The 14,742-nt window shown below is 41.3% G+C and overlaps 2 protein-coding genes across 2 annotated transcripts in view; both read right to left on the bottom strand.

The window, feature by feature from the left end:
* Positions 1–6,414: 6,414 nt before the first annotated feature.
* Positions 6,415–8,869, bottom strand: LOC147335140 (tripartite motif-containing protein 16-like). Its single transcript, XM_086276476.1, has 3 exons — positions 8,842–8,869; positions 8,603–8,709; positions 6,415–8,201 (listed from the first exon to the last, which is right to left on the bottom strand). Exon 3 carries the CDS (start codon positions 8,144–8,146, stop codon positions 6,629–6,631), a length of 1,518 nt encoding a protein of 505 aa, XP_086132602.1. The 5' UTR covers positions 8,147–8,201; positions 8,603–8,709; positions 8,842–8,869; the 3' UTR covers positions 6,415–6,628.
* A 1,347-nt stretch (positions 8,870–10,216) lies between these two features.
* The window catches only part of col4a5 (collagen, type IV, alpha 5 (Alport syndrome)), a 66,527-nt gene continuing 62,001 nt past the window's right edge, over positions 10,217–14,742 (bottom strand). Inside the window, exons 45-49 of the mRNA XM_086276466.1 lie at positions 14,375–14,587; positions 14,120–14,297; positions 13,922–14,036; positions 12,772–12,944; positions 10,217–12,013 (exon numbers count right to left, since the gene is read on the bottom strand). Coding sequence (XP_086132592.1) covers positions 11,932–12,013; positions 12,772–12,944; positions 13,922–14,036; positions 14,120–14,297; positions 14,375–14,587 — 761 coding nt within the window. The 3' untranslated portion in view covers positions 10,217–11,931. The remainder of the gene's footprint in view (positions 12,014–12,771; positions 12,945–13,921; positions 14,037–14,119; positions 14,298–14,374; positions 14,588–14,742) is intronic.

The raw sequence follows: 14,742 nt of genomic DNA, 5'->3' as shown, positions 1-14,742 counted from the left end.
ACCTGCGAAATCTCTCCGTCCCACACCGTGGGTGCCGCAGTCTCCCATTGAAGGAGCTGCTCAGTGCTGTCACAGTCTGCTGCATGGGGTGGGAGATGTTGTCCAACAGGGATGACAGCTTAGCCGCCGTTCTCCTGTCACTCACCACCTCCACTGGGTCCAGAGGGCATCCTAGAACAGAGCTGGCCCTTCGGATCACCCTGTTCAGTCTCTTCCTGTCCCCAGCAGAGATGCTGCCGCCCCAGCAGACCACGCCATAAAAGATAGCAGAAGCCACAACAGAGTCATAGAAGGTCTTCAGGAGTGGGCCCTCCACTCCAAACGACCTGAGTCTCCGCAGCAGGTACAGCCTGCTCTGCCCTTTCCTGTAGAGGGCGTCTGAGTTATGAGTCCAGTCCAGTCTATTGTTCAGATGAACACCAAGGTACCTGTAGCTGTCCACAGCCTCAATGTCCATACCTTGGATGTTCAGTGGTTGCAGTGGAGAATGCTTGTGCCTGCGGAAGTCTACCACCAGTTCCTTGGTTTTACTGGCGTTGATCTGGAGGTAGTTCAGCTGGCACCAGTCCACAAAGTCTTGGGTCAGACCTCTGTACTCCTTGTCGTCCCCATCAGTGATGAGGCCGACTATTGCAGAGTCATCAGAGAACTTCTGCAGGAAGCACTGGGTGGAATTGTGGGAGAAGTCTGCAGTGTAGATGGTGAAGAGGAACGGAGCCAGAACCGTTCCCTGTGGGGCCCCCGTACTGCAGACGACCCTGTCCGACACACAGCCCTGAGTCCTCACATACTGTGGTCGGTCGGTGAGGTAGTCCAGGATCCAGGTAGTGAGGTGATGGTCCACTCCAGAGTTCTCCAGCTTGTCCTTTAGAACCGAGGGAAGAATGGTGTTGAAGGCACTGGAGAAATCAAAGAACATGATTCTCACAGTGCTTCCAGCGGTCTCCATGATGTTAGGTGTTGTGCAAGTTTTCCATTCAATAAAGCCTCCAGACAAGCGGTCAGTGGTAGCTAACATTCTTTAATAATAACAAGAACAGAAGCCAAGCTTGGTGAAGGAATGCATCATTGCGGGGCAGACGATGGGCAGAGTCCCTAACTGAGTCTAGCATGGCCTTCAGTTACATACCTCTTACAGGAACTAAAGGCAGTACACAGCTGTTTTCACACCTTTGGTACCCCCACCCCCAAAGAAAGTTTCACACTCCCTTGCAACCTCTTACAGTGGAGAAGGAGACAAAAGACTCCTCCCCCCACTCTGGGTCCTTTGTGTGTGAATGCTTCCCTCAAACATCCTGAGATACCATCTGTTACCAGTATGAGTGTGAGAGACATGCTGAAATCCAGTGGCACCAAGGTATTATACAACCACAAAGGGACCATGAGTATGTTAAGCTATTTTCAGATGTGCGCTGCTATTTAACCCTCCGCACCCCATGACAGCAACGGACAGCCAGGAGTTTTTGTAGGTGAATAACATCAACATTTGACAATAATATTGCTCGGTTATGATAGTGAGGTGAGCTGTTGAGGATATCTGTTGGTAGGTGCTGTTCCTGACAATGTAGCTGCTGTTAGCAGAAACTTCTATAAGCTTTGGAGGTAATGCCACCAGACTTGGTCAATTACCCAGAAAACTCTATTGCAATGTGTGACTATAATAAAACTTGGTGTTGCAATGTGTCATTGAGAATTATTTGGAGGAATTTGGAACATCCTAAAAGGATTCTCAGGAATCTGGAACATTCTAATAGAACTCTCAAAAATCCTAAAATAGCTCTTGTGAATTCGAAACATTCTAAAAGAATTCTCAGGAATACAGGGTTAACTTTTGATACTTCTTTTTAAATACTCTCATTTCTACCTTTCCCTAGCCCATCGTTGTAAATAGGAATATCTTTGTAATAACTTACTTGGTTACCTTGTGGTACAAATGTAACACGAGTGTGTGTTACATGAGACTATGCTCTTGCCCTAGTTCCATTTCAGTTAATATCTGTTGAATACAATTTACAGATGTTCAAGAAATAAAACTCTCAAGTCCAATCCACTTCAAGTCCAACTTCAATAGAAGAATCAGAGCCTTCCAGAGACGGTCTCACGTCTCTCATGGTCAGTCATTTTGACCTTTCACTAATGATGTTGAAGTACAGACAGGCAACAATAGCTTCGGCTTTTGTAAGGCATCAGTGGAGAAGAAGATTAACAGAAGAGTGAGCAGGATATTGTTTGTTTTTATAATAATGCGATTAATACATGAATAAAAGAAATTCTTTTGCAAAAGTCATTTACAATGTGCAGGTGTTTCATATATTTTTATTCACAGTGTCAACACTGACTGGTTAGTGGCTACTCAAGTGTGCTTCAAGTCCACCGCATTGTAAGGTGTTAGATTGTGTGGTCTAAGGATCTGGGTTAAGACTCCAGGCTCCTCACACATGTGGGTTGAAATCCTATTGCTGCAATAAGAGTTTAACCAGGGCAGGCAGATGCTATTGTATCCAAAAACATTCAGGCAAGTATTAAACATGTTTTTCTAAAACAGCAAGAGCATCACTGAATGTTCTGGGCTTCTATTTTGTGCTGCACTTTTCAAGTTTTACTATCTAGATTTTTGCGATGAGGTCGAGGTGGGAGGCGTAGCCGCTGTGCCGTGGCGAAGGTGGAGGTCCGGCGAATGAGGTGGCGGGTGTGTGAGCGAGGAGCGGAGCGGCGAGAGAGCGAGCGGCTGAAGCGCGGCGTGAAACGTCCACTCTCCGCGGCAAATGCGCTGGTGCAGGTGAGGCAGCAGTTGGTTGAACACGGCGTCTCCTAGGCCCGCCCAGAGCCAGGCGAGTCCCCTTGAAGACGTGCTCTCTCTCCGTAAAGAGCCGCTGTTTTTCCCTGAGCTCCTCTGCCCAACGGGAAAGCGCTGCCTCCCTCCGCTCGTAGAAGTCCGAGTCCGCTGGGTTCCAATCGTGTCTTCGTGGCACGGGTCGTGTCATTCTGTCAGGCGTTGTGTGGAGGCGAGGAAGAAGGAACCCAAACGCAGGACTCGCGGGTGGGTGAAGACTGGTGAAGGTTTATTATAAGGAGTGGATGAACAGAACAGAGGTAGGAAATGGCTGGCTGGACGACGGACTGAATGACTGACTGAAAGACTGAATGGCTGACTGAATGGCTGGCTGAACGCAGGCGGAAACGACAACATAACATCAATGACACGACAAGGGCTGAAGGGAAGAGAGGGCAGGAAGTGGAACAGGCAGTGAACGTGAACTGAAAATACTGGGTCAACGACCCAGAAACCCTGACACAGACAAGAAAAAACTGTCACTGCTTCATACAAGTGTGTCATACATTTTTTGTTCCATAACCCCATCAACTTTTTTCTATATATTTCAATTATGCATGTGAAGTGGCTCAGGTCTGTTCCTGGCCTTGTTGTCAGTGTAACATACATTTATAAATAAGATCCCAAGCATGGGAACATCTCAGGATCCCCCAAGAAGATGTGGAGCATATAATTTGGCTTGAGGACTTCTGGAGTTGCTATGCCTTGTTTTCTGAGGCATATAATGAGAAGCACCAAGTCTACTGTAGAGGACATATTTTTGTTTTGTTTTTTTCTAATTCAGATTTCTTTTGTTTTGCCCCATACTTTTTAGTTTTACTTGTCACTTGGTTAGATGTAGGACGAGATCATCATTGGGATTAAAAACATAGTTCATTAACAACACTCAGCATTTCTTTGTGCAACCAGCTCAACAAAAACTAAAAGCCATATTAGAATTAGTATCACAAGTGCAATAACATTTGTTGTGGCCTGGGCTCCTTCATCACAAAAACCACTGACACTGGGTTTTTTTGCCCTAAGCATCAATAAGCATCAATTTCTGCTGAAATGTTTAGAGTATTTGGTGTAAACACCATTAAAGGATGGAACCATCTTGCCTTGGATCAAAAGTTTGTTGTTGTTTATGTAACAGTGTGGGTGATTTTCCTTTTGACACCCTTGGTACTAATTGAACATCATGTAAAAACATCACAACCCACCTGATTACTACTGGAATGGAAGGATGATACACAATGATACATGTCACAAGACTCATCATTTCAAGACTGATCATTTCAAACTGGTTCCTTCAAGATGAAACCAGAGGATTCACATCATGGATGTGATTCTGAAGCAACTGTGTGATGCTCTCGTGTCAATATGGATCAAAATCTCTGAGGAATGTTTCCGGCACCTCTGTGAAATTGTACCATGAATAAGGTAGTTATGAAGGCAAAAACAGACTCATTTAAATAGTAGTAAGTCATAAATAAATCCAGTACACCGATAATTAAATGAGTATTAAAATCTATGCACTCACTTCAGTTATTCAGTTCAGTTCCTATAATGACTGCACAAAAATTCTTTAGAATGGCTTTAAAATTGCGCAACTTTATTTATGGTATTAATTCACTTTTTCACATCACCAAAGCAATCTTTCTATTCTGTTATAGACTTTGTCACATTCCATACAGACTGTAAAATAAGTCATTTTTGAAGACTGTACAAACCATTTTATATTATACAACTTTTTCAGGGTCAAACTCAAACACTTTTTAAGTATTTTAAAAGTCCATTTTAAAGCTTTTCCCAACACATTACCCAAAAAGAATGCATGTTTCACTTTGCATCACCTCAGTAAGACCATGTGAAAATTAAAACAAATCATCCTATGCACCACACAAAAATACTCCAAAAGGAAAAGGTTGCCTATAGTGTATAAACTCAAAACACACATTTCCCTTAAAAATTAAGATGTACAAATGTGAAAAAAACAACTTGTTAGAGGTATTCATCTCCTGATGAAAATAAAAAACAACCCCACAAAACAAGAAAACTGCACCAAATACCACAAAACAATACATGGTAAGTTCAAATTAATTTTTTATCGTTCTTTTATTGAGTCTGTTTTATCCTTTTGTTTGGTGGCATGGTTTGGTCAGACCTCTGTCACGGAGAAAAACTCTCTAAATCAGATAGTGAGATGGTCCAGTCGTCTGATAGGTGAACCACAGTCTTGTTTAGCCTCCCTGTACTCTAAGCAGGTACAGAGGATGGCTTTATCAATCCTTAAAAATGGTTCCCATCCTCTAAGGGGAGAATTTCAGCTTCTTCCCTCAGGACGGAGGTTTCTATTTCCGAGATGCAGGACAAAGCGTTATAAAAATAGCTTTATCCCCGTTGCCTGCACTGAATTAAATAAGAACTGTTTTTGATTCGAAATATTAAAATTACTATATATGTGCCACAGTGAGGTTTATATCTTTATTAGGTATGTGTGTTTTTGAAGGGATGCCAAATGCTATCATTTTTTCTGTAAAGCAAATTTACCTTGCCTATGGGTATAAATAAAGTTACCTTGACCTTGACATATAAGACTAACAATGCACAAGCATCTATCTAACACCTGTTTATTTAATCTATCATCTGTGATATTATTATGTAATTGTTCATTATAATGTATTGTTCGTTTCCCTTAAATAAACAGGCAGCCTTAAAGTATGAAATATTCATATATGAAAACACATATAAATTTGTATATTGTCTCAGTTGGTAATAGTGTCCCACAGGCCTCAATGTGAGTTTAAAGCCATTTCTAATGTTTAAGGTGTGCTCACGAGAACAGATTTTGAGGGAAAGTCAGGGAACCTCAGTAGCACAAAAAAGTGGCTGTTCTTTGTGCCCATATGGATCAGTCCCTCATATTACCATTATTATCGCCCCTAAGGTGTTGCCAAATGAACCAAGATAATATTTGAAAAAGCTGCAGAAATACACAAAAACATAAACTTTTAATTTTACTTGGTAACAACTTCGCTTTTAGCCTTTAATCAGAAAGCCTTAAGTTGGGTAGTTATATATAACAGTAACTCACATTACTGCTACTGCTATGTAATGTTAGTTCACAGCATATTTCATAAATTACCATACCATAACTAACTGCTTTACTAGCGTTGCAATATTGCATCACGCGCAATGCATTTCAATAGTTTATCCTGCGAGTTTGCTAGCTAGCAAAAAAGTAGTAATAATTATAAAAATTAGCATGTGTAACGTACACATAGTTGAAAATTATTTACTAGGACTTAAGCAAACTCCCCCATTCTGAAAAGGTACAAATCATTTTGCAGACCTTTCAGGTGAATTTGGTCGTTGTCTTATCCAAGATTTGTATTTGTCCTTTTCCAGCAAACGCTCATTAAAAACTGCAACCTCCAGGCTTGTTATTGCACTCATTCCTGACTGTTCGGGGCGGGTGTCACACACTGAAACAGACATGCAGAGGTGCAAGGCAGCCCAGGTGGAGAAATGTTGTTTTTAGAATTTGCGACTCATTTTATTTCTCTATCTGATAAAAAACAAACAAACGAACAAAGAACTATTCAATCAGACAGTCATTTGTTGTGAATGAAATAGAGTTACAGTTTCAAGCAGTTTTAAGCACCACATCTGAAATTCAAGCACTTTTCAAACCTTGAAAAGACAATATTAAAATCCAAGTATTTTCAATGATTTCAAGCACCCATACAAACCCTTGATATTACATCATAGAAAAAATATAACAAATAAAGGCAAAATCAGTTAAACAGTATTTTACTGTATATCATTTAATGTAGCAGTGGTTGAAATAAAATACCCCCCCCAAATCCACAGTCCAGCATAGAGCGGCTCAGTGAATGTCGTCTGGACTCTGTGTAGCAGGGCCATGGTGTCAGAGACGCTGTAGAAGCACAGAATACCTGCTCTGGGATTCAGATAGACTCCAATTTTAGAGGAAGAAGGACCTAAGAGGCGAGTTGTCGTGTTGTTGTGTCTGAATTTATAACTGTCCTTGTAACAATCTAATGCCCAAGAATTATTATTGCTTCCAAATGCAGTTTGATCCAGTTTATTCTCATTCTTATATGTTACGGCTACTGAAAGTCCTTTCCCTTTCCACTCCACTTCCCAGTAACAAGGTCCAGTCAGACTCTCTTTACTCAGGACCTGCTGCTCAATGGAAAACCTGTCTCTGTTCTTAAGACAGGAATTATCTGGATCTTGAAGCATGTCTGTAACTGTTCTGTTCTGATTAGACAGGAAGAGTTTTCTGTGAACTATATCTGGATCCAGCGTGAGTTGACATGAATGTTTTAAAAAGTCATCTCTGGTCTTAGGATCACTTTGTGGCAGCAAAACATCCACTGACCTCACTGTCAGAGTGATCTTCCACAGTTCATCACACAGAAATGCTTTGAGTTTATCTCTAGCTTCTGATATCACCATTTGAAGACTCTCAAAGTACTTAACCTGACAGATTTTAAAGCTTGGTGAATCTGTAGAGTCAATGAATACGGGCATTGTGGAGTAACTTAGTAGAAATTCGGTGTGGTCCTCTGTGCGTGAAAGCTGCTTCAGCTCCTCTTCTTTCCTCCTCAGCTCAGCGATCTCCTGCTCCAGCTTCTTCTGAAGCTCTTCGACTCGACTCGTTTCATCTTTCTGCTGGGATCTGATCTGCTGCTTTAAATTTGAGGCGTTTTCTTTGATGAAACTCACCAGCTCATCAACAGTCATCTCAATGTCCTTCACTGCTGTATCAGCAGACAGTTTGATCCCCTCTATCTCTTTCTCAAGTACTCCTCCTTCCTTCTTTCTGGTCTGGATTCTCCGCTGGACTTCTTTCAGAATTACCTCCAGGTCTTTCTCTTTGTCTGCCCTTTCTTTTTCAACTGGAACTGTTTCATGTCCTCTATGTTTATTTATCCAGCAGAGACAACAGACACACATTTGATCAGTGCGGCAAAACATCTTCATCACCTCATTGTGAACTGAACAGGTGTTTGCTTTCAACACCTTGTCTACCAGCTTGTGCTTTTCAAAAGCAGGGGAATCATGGATAGGCTGGAGGTATTTCATTTTCTCTACCAACTCTGCTAACATGGTGTTTTTCACCAGAATAGGCCTCGGTGTGAAAGCCTGTCTGCACTGAGGACAGCTGTGGATTCCTTTTACATTCTCTGCTTTCCAGTAGGTTTCAATACAGCTCATACAGTAGTTGTGTCCACAGGGAATAGTCACCGGATCCTTGAGTAGATCCAGACAGACAGCACAGCAGAATTGTCTGTCTTCCATCTTCTTTCCTTGTTGTGCAATTATGTGTGCAGAGGTGAATGCCAAAACTGTTTCACTGTCAGTGAAGAAGTGTGTATCAGGTTAGTCTTCATTTCAGAAAAAGGTGTAGTTTGTGAAACTCGTACCTACCAGTCTTAATAAATCTTTTTATTGTTGAGCAGCAAGAACGTAAAGTGAACTGTGGGAACAGGTAAGCTTTTAATGTAGATTTCTGTATTAAGAAATATTTACGAACATGAAAATAATAGACGCCACAATGAAGAGTGCAACAAGCTGTTACAGTTACTGCAGGAAATACTAAAAACAAATCCCAGTCACAAGAGCACCAAGACATATTGTGCAAATTAGAATGAGCAAATGCAACAGAGGTAAAGCTGCAGCTTACTGGAAATCTAAACCCAAAACAGCACAAGTATACTTGAGGAACAAGTACAGGGAATATGTCTCCTACTTTACCTTTTTTGGAATTACTTTGGTTGATATATGGTGTCTCCTTTAAGGTAGTGGAGCAAGAGATAGTCAGCTATGCAGTCAGATTCAGACAGAGAGGATGGTTGCTTTTCCTAAAGATGACATACACTGAGTCAGTGACGTGTTTCATCAACACAAAAACAAAGATGCAAGTTGAAAAGATCTCGAGTGCACCACAGCACCACAATTAAACAAACTAGACTTTGTTCCGAAGCCTCTCTTACCTGCCGACATGAGTCCACTCACCGTCCCAGACAAAGAGAACTTGTCTTCACACTTCACACTTCTTATATAAGGAGGAACAACATTCCTCCGCCCAGATTCCAACTGTCACTTGAAACGTGTCATCTTCACCACCAGTTTGACAGAAAATGTTGCAGAGCAGCTCATGAAGAATAACAACATAGTTTTTAAGGGTAGTTGGCGCAGGTGAAATTTAATACCTCCACGGGTACGTCATCTGTACCAACTGCCTTTTCGGTCTTTATATATTTGGCAGTATTTACATATGGTTACATATTCGCCATGAGGACTAAGGTGGGGGTTGTCCTGTTAATTTACACTCATCAGGCACTTTATTAGGCATACCTTGGTAGTACTTGATTTTTACCCCGTTTTGTCTTCAGAGCTGTCTTTATTCTTCATGCCATAGATTCAAGCTGCTTGGAGTTTTTGGTCATATTGACATGATAACATTAGACAGTGGCTGAATATTTGACGCCTGCATCCATGTTGTCAGTCTGCTGTTCTACCACTTCCCAAAGGTGCTCTGTTAGATTGAGATCTGGTGACTGTGAAGGCTATTTGAGTACAGTGAACTCATCGTCATGTTCAAGAAACCAGCCCAAAATGTGCCAAGAAAATATCCACCATCCTGAACTGTTGATGCAGGGCAGGATGGATCCATGGTTCCATGTGGTTTACACAGGAATTATGACTCTACCATCTGAATTCTACAAGAGGAATTCTCAATGACTAATCAGACCAGGCGACAATTTCCTCCAGTCTTCTTTTGTTTAACTGTGGTGAGTAAAATCCATCTTTTTCCAAATGACTGTCAAAGATCAAGCCTCTTCTGTCCAAACACAACCTTAATACAGGCTTTTATAACCTCTAGTCTTGATTACTGCATGATTACTGCAATGCAATGCACTCTTTATCAGAATCAGGAAGGCCTCCATTGCTCGCCTACAGCTGATGCAAAACGTGACTGTCCAATTTTCATCTGGAAAGCAAAAGTACATCACTCCAATTTTAGCTTTCCTTCATTGGCTTCCAGTTCGTTTATCAATCCATTTTAAAATCCCTTTATTTGTCCTTAATAATTGTGCCCCATTTTATTTGTCTGAGCTGCTGCACCCATATGTGCCACCTTGTTCTCTCAGGCCAGTGGTATGGTAAATATATATATATGTACATACAATCCAATTTATTTACTTTACCGTCACTTGGCATTGACATCACAAACAGAAGGAGAAGTGAGGACTTGTAGATTGTAACTGCCAGCCGATCCCTTATTTTCTTTTACTTTTAAATCTAAATGATCCAGATTGGTGACTTATAAAGAAGTCACCCACTGTTCTTTCTTAGTCATAGTCATTTATGAAGGCAACACTTTGGACATAGTATTTATTTCAGTCTTAAAAGTTTATAACAACTTCCGGATAACATAAAATGGAAACAAAACAACAAAAAGAAAAAAAAATGCACATTTTTTTTTAATCGCACCCCAGGCTGACACAATTAGAATTCATAAAAGCAGATTTGAAAAACAAAACAAAACACACAAAACAAACAAACAATAAAAATCACAGGGAAATATTTCACCCTCCCCCAAACAGCTCGCATAGCTTTACAGTACATCAGGAATCTGTACGCTCAGACCTGTGTTACCACACCATGAAGCCTGAACACTTTATCCAATTTGGGATAGAAATTCAAGCCAGTAAAAGTGGATTTGAAAGTGTTGGGAACAAAGGCAGCCCCTTCAAACTACATCAGGATCTTTTTATAGAAAATTCCCAGCACCTGGAAATGTAAGAAACACAAAAAATGTCCCTGTTTTCTAATCAAATAAAGAAGAATTTATCTGAACTTTATTTTCTCCGTTTCCCGTGTTGATATTCGTAACAATTTCCAATCATTCAACTAGCTGAAAGCAAATCCCCTTTATTTCAGTGGAACAATACAAAAGGTTGAAGCATTGGCATTGTTAATATCACATAAGACTGTTATAGTTTCATGAAAATGTCTGTTTGCGTTCAGTAGTAAGCTTAATTTTTTCATGAAATGTAATGTATGACCGTTTCGTGGTTAAAAACAACAAACAAGCTCTCCACAGCCGAATAAAGTTTATATACTTTTTAATCCTCTTTTTTCAAATATATATTTATTATATATAAAATACTGTTTCATTCATAAAAGCCTTACTTTGTACAATATCTGAGTCAACGTGCGTTAAGTGAATGTGTGAGCTAAGAAGAACCTGGAAAATCGCCGTGCATAACAAACAGCTGGTAGTGATTCGAGCTAATACACTAAAAACAAAAGTGTTTTACACAATATACACATTGTATTACTTACAAAAACAAAAAAATAAGCAAAAGAAGGCGATATGGTTAGCAAAGAGTGGGAGACAGCAGGGTTATCACTACGAAATGTAACGTAAAACAGAAAAAATAAGAGCGAGAAAGAAAGGGTGATTGGTAATTTTTTTTTAAAAAAGCAGTCATTCTCACTACAGAAAGCTCATCGTCAGTGCATCTGTCATCATGGATGTTCCGAAGTCAAAGTGCCGATTTGGTAACTGTGAAAACCATCAACTCCTTATCAAAAATAAAATAAAATCAAAAGTTACTCTGTCACATTTTTGCTGCACCAACGTGTCAAACGTAATTTTTGGGGGGAAAAGGGGGAAAGGGAACAAAGATCCTTCTGGGAAAGAAGGGAAAAGAAAGAAAAATGCAGTTTTGTTGTCACACATCCATCGTGGCGCCATGAATTGAATATATTCTGCTTTCATTTTGAGGTACTTCTTAAGACAAACAAAGACTAAATGTAAGATTTGTTTACGTCAGTTTTTTTCTTTTTTTTGTCTTTTTCTTTTTTTTTTTAAGCTGTGTTGCACAGTAGCACCATTGTTTTAGTTGTAGTTTGTTTTTCCGGAAGACAATGCACCATTGGAATTCCAACTCATCGTGACTGCCCCCACCCGCTGCCACACTTGTCTACTGTACGTCCAATCGTCTCTCGTCATCGATGGGCGTCTCTCCACCTCCTGGCAGTGGTGTGTTTGCTTGGTGGCATGCATGCCGTTACGTGCGCTTCATGCAGACTGCACAGCGGCTCACACGTGTCCGTAGGCTACCTGCCTTGTAGGTCTCAGACTGGGGCTTTCTGTAAGAGCCATAAGTATTAAGATGGTTAAGAGAGGGTTGATTTTAACGTGGGTCATGTAAGTACTGCATTATACACATTCATATATACATTCATTATACACATTATTAGGTACACATGTTCAGCTGCTCATTACTGCAAATATTTATTCAACAGCAACTAAAATTAGGGAAATAAACATGGCAAAGAAGAGTCGCAAAGAATTTCAAATTGAGCAAAACGGGGAAGAAATGTGATTTAAGCAACTTTGAACATAGCATGGTTGCTGGAGTCAAATGATCTGGTTCTAGAGTTTTAGAGACAGGTGAACTACTGAGATTTTCCTGCAAAACTCTAGTTTTTACAGAGAATGCTCTGAAAAAGGAAATATCTATTGAGCGTTCCTATCAGCTCAAACCCGTCTGGTTTTAAGCTGATAATAAGGCAAAGTTAACTCAAATAACAACTCATTGCATCCAAAGTTTGCAGAAGAACATCTCTGAATGAGCTCCAACGGCAGAAGACCACACCAGCCAGATGCCACTCGAGCCAGCTAAGAACAGGAAACTGAAGCTACAAGTCACATAAGCTCACCAAATTATTCAACAGAAGACTGGAAAAAATCTGCCTGTTCTAATGAGTCTTAATTTCTGCGTCACTATCCAGATTTTAGGGTCAGAAATTGGTGTAAATAACATAAAACCATGGATATATGGTGTGAGGATATTTTCTCATCAATAAACTTTCCCCTTTACAGACGTTTGCACATGAATCCACACCTGAACATCTCAGAAATTTCCACGGTGGCCAGCCAGAAGCTGTAGGAGTTGGCATAGAAGTTACATGTCCCTCTGCCGTGGCACTCGATGAAAGGGGAGCTGCGGAACTCCTCCAGGCAGGAGCCGGGGGAGGCGAGCGCCTGACCGGAGCCCTCTGCACCCGCACTGGTGTGCTGTGGGGAGAGAAAGAAGAATTAGAATTGTAGAGAATTTGTTTTTTTAGTTTTCTTAATTAATGAACTCCTTCTGAAAGGGGAAAAAGGCAGAAGATGGGGGGTGCTGGTCACATGTGCTGTGCTGGTGTAGTTGCAGAGAGGTGTCTACCACCAACCCAAATCATAGCAGTCGACAGATTTTAGTCCCACAGGCCTAGTGACCTCCTGGCAACCACTGGTTGCTATGGAGGAATGTGTATTGCTTGCTTGGTCTCAAAGAGGTGCACAGTGCTGCACTATAAACTTGCATGCAATTGTTTGGGTTGCTACCAGACTGCAGCTGTTGCCTAGAATTTGAATAGACGTTTTTCACTTACTAAAGGTTGTCCTATCATGGCAATCAACTTTACTTCAAAATGTGCAAAAGGTACCATTTGGTAGCAAAATGGTCTCAATTTCAGTTTTATTTCTATAGTGCCAAATCACAACACGACGCTACTACTGCTACCACTCAGCGAGCAGCAGTGATACTTTTGCGACACAAATGGAAACAAACTGAAACTGAGTGTTATTACAGTGTGGCTCTCACTTTGTAAAATATGATTAAAATAGACAATAAGGAGGGTTTGTTATAGGACATGCCAACCATCTGACTGACTAGTCACTGCCATGTGAGAGTACAGCACGCTCAGTTTTTCAGTCTGATCCACCCACCGTTTGTCATGTCCAATCTCAAAAAAAGCAAGATTGTTGTCTTGATCTTTTAAAGACAGTTGATGAGGAAAACCAATTACTGTAATTTACCGGTACAGGCTCCTGTATTTTGAAAACAGAAATACACACTATGCTACTCAGCTTTTGTGTATCGGCAAAAGGATTTGGGGTTTTGGAAAGCAAGGTTCTGCTAGGAGATCCAGCCAGTGTGAGATTTTAGCCAAGGTGGGGATGGAAGTGTCTGAGTGTGTGTTTGTTTTTTTGCGTGTGTTATTTCCTACCATCATAAAGGAGTATCCAATCCACAGTACTTCCCAGTTTTCAGGGCAAGAAGGAATCTGGATAGTCTGACTGTGAATTGCAATCACCATGGCGGGAGCTTCACAGACTCTACATCTGGATGCACAAACATAGGAAAACACAAGATTTACACACTTCCCTGAATTCGACAGTACTGCCCTTCCCTCCTCCCGTCATACCTGCTGACATGAGGCCTGATATTCTCTCCCACGAAGGGGGCCATGTTTTCGGGCATGGGTCTGTCCGTTGACAGCCAGTAGGAGTAGTCGTTACGGGATGCGAAGTTGCAGACGTTGTTGATATTGCAGAACATGAAGGGCATGGTGCTAAATCTGCGCAGGCAGCTACCGGCTGTGCCTGAAAGAAGACGGTCAGTTATATGAACTGCTTTCTGACAGCTGTCTGATACAATGCAACTTCTAGGTAAAGCCTACCAAGGTCCTGTCCGTGTGCCCGCTCGTTGCCCTGCACGTATAACAGAGAGTATCCGTTATAGATAAACTTAGTTCCAGTGGGGCACTCTGGGTCATCGGTGGTCTGGCTGTGGCGGGTGATGAGGAAACCGTGAGCAGCAGAAACTGATCCTGGGACACCGGGAGGACCTTGTGGGCCATCCGAACCACGGGGACCAGGGTTGCCAGGCTGACCTGTAATAAGGGGAATGTCTGTATTAGCAATGAGAAGCCTCAGGGCAGCAACAGTACCAGTATCCACAGAAACATCAAAATCTCAGCTAAAAGCTCACATAACCATTCCTATGACTTCCAAAGCAAAAACAACAAACAATTAAAAGAGCAGCTAA

This window comes from Aulonocara sp. 'chitande type north' Nkhata Bay, linkage group LG3 (assembly GCF_057382095.1).
Source record: "Aulonocara sp. 'chitande type north' Nkhata Bay isolate Kocher_YH1m ecotype deep benthic linkage group LG3, A_spYH_male_GT1.1, whole genome shotgun sequence".
Classification (NCBI taxonomy): Eukaryota; Metazoa; Chordata; class Actinopteri; order Cichliformes; family Cichlidae; genus Aulonocara; species Aulonocara sp. 'chitande type north' Nkhata Bay.
Note: the sequence above shows the minus strand (reverse complement) of the source record. Positions and strands in the feature narration are given on the sequence as shown.